Below are 1838 nucleotides of genomic sequence, written 5' to 3' on the forward strand. Positions count from 1 at the left end.
GGGACCCTGAGGGGATGGGGAGAGACGGGGAGAGGACGGGTATTAGTGAGGTGGCCGGCGGCTCCCCGGGGCGGGCCGGCTACCCGCTGGAGGCCCGAGGAGCTCGCACTGTTCCTGGAGGAGCCCCCTCCGTGCCCGCCAGCCCGCCCGGGCCTGCCGCAGAGGCCGTGCCGAGGAGGAGGGGAGGGGACGGGCGCGGCGGTTTCGCAGCTGGGTGCCGGGGCGGCGGGAGGAATCGAACGGCGGTGCTTACATTTCCCTGCTTGGGGCTGAAGCTGAAGGGGTCCCCCCCGATCTCCTGCATTTTCTCCTGCTGATCCAGCCTGTGCAAGAGGTCCTGCAGCCTCTCGATGTAGCTGATGGCGCTCCTCAGGATCTCCACCTTGGGCAGCCTCTGGTTGGGGTTCGCCACAGTCCGCCTTTTCAGAGCCTCGAAGGCTTCGTTGATCTTCTTCAGTCTCCTCCTCTCCCGCAGGGTGGCTGCTTTCCGTCTGTCCGTGGGGGCCGACTTTCTCTTGCAAGTTTTACAAGCCCAGATCAAACACTGGCCGGGGCAGTGAGGGGGTTGTAGTCCCGGGGGTGCCAGCACATGCTCTTCTCCGCTGCTGTCACAGCTGGCTTTTGGCGGCATTTGGTCCTGACAGGGGGACAAGGTGCCATCGCTGCCTGGGTACAGCGGGGATCCCTCAGCCATCTCCAGCTGCTGCAGGGCTCCATTCTCCCCGTCCAAGTAGAAGAAATAGGAGCCTGTTTCAAAAAGGTCCATCATCATGCTGTCCCTCGGCCTCTCTGCCTGCTTGAGTTGGGTGGCAGGCTCAAAAACACCCCGAGGAACAACCCAGCTGGAATTTAATTAGTGCAGTGACATAAGTCCCCCCTGCTTTATATAGGAGCTGCTGAAACCCTATCCAACTTTTAGCTGTCGCGGTGCATCACCCTCCAAAACTGATTCCAGCCAGTCTCCTGGGCGCTGTCCTGAGAACATCTCCTATTTAGAAGGAGGAGGGGGGTCACGAGGGGAGGGAGGCAAAATATATGAAAAAGAGGAATACAAGCGAAAAAGAAAAATACAACCCAACTTCCACCCTCCCCTCGAAATCCTGTGAGTTCGGGGTGCAGCGAAGGGAGGTGAGGTGGGGGCTCGGGACCCTGTCCAGGCATGGCGGGCAGCCCCGTCCCCGCTGCTGAGCCTGTGGGGGCATGGCTGGAGGACAAAGGCGTGGGGCTCCACAGGGAGCCCTCCCCCAACCCACCCCTCACACCCCCAGCCACACGCTCCTTGCCCCGGTGCTAAATATAGATCTATAAGGAGAGATTTCAAAGGCAGCCATCACTCTCCAAATAGATGGGTTAATATTTTCAGAAGAAGCCCCTGCTATTCCCCCTCCCCCCCTTTGAAGCATGCCATTCCTGTGACCCAAGCCACCCGGGCCAGCCCAAGGTTAGGAGCCAAGCTCACTGTTCCTCCACACACAGGGGGAAGGTTGCCAAGGCAGAGCCTTGCTGCTGTGCTGAAGCACCCACAGTTATTGCACCTCGGCTTAGTCTTTTAATCTGAACTTTCCCACGTTGCCCATGAGGTGACAGGAGTGATTCCAGGTGACTGGGTTACAGTCTGATGGGGCTCTCCAAACAGCCCCTGTCCTTGACGGTGTTTAGGGCAAGCAAAGCCGAAGCGTATGGTGCAACTGCAGTTTAATCTCTTGGGCTTGGCAAGGTATGTAGAGCTTCCTAGCCCCTGAGACAGAAACGGAGCTTGTGATCACTCTCTGTTAGCGTATACTGTGATATCACATTGTGTCTAGGCTTCTCATGTATCAAGAAAGAGAAGGTGTGGG

At 58.4% G+C, this 1838-nt stretch overlaps 1 protein-coding gene across 1 annotated transcript; it reads right to left on the reverse strand.

The window, feature by feature from the left end:
* Positions 1-79: 79 nt before the first annotated feature.
* On the reverse strand, positions 80-852 carry MYF6 (myogenic factor 6 (herculin)). The gene has a single exon (XM_009882670.1). The coding sequence runs from the start codon at positions 770-772 to the stop codon at positions 80-82; it is 693 nt and encodes a 230-aa protein (XP_009880972.1). The 5' UTR covers positions 773-852.
* Positions 853-1838: the final 986 nt, after the last annotated feature.

Source organism: Charadrius vociferus, unplaced genomic scaffold (assembly GCF_000708025.1).
Source record: "Charadrius vociferus isolate BGI_N301 unplaced genomic scaffold, ASM70802v2 scaffold72, whole genome shotgun sequence".
NCBI lineage: Eukaryota > Metazoa > Chordata > Aves > Charadriiformes > Charadriidae > Charadrius > Charadrius vociferus.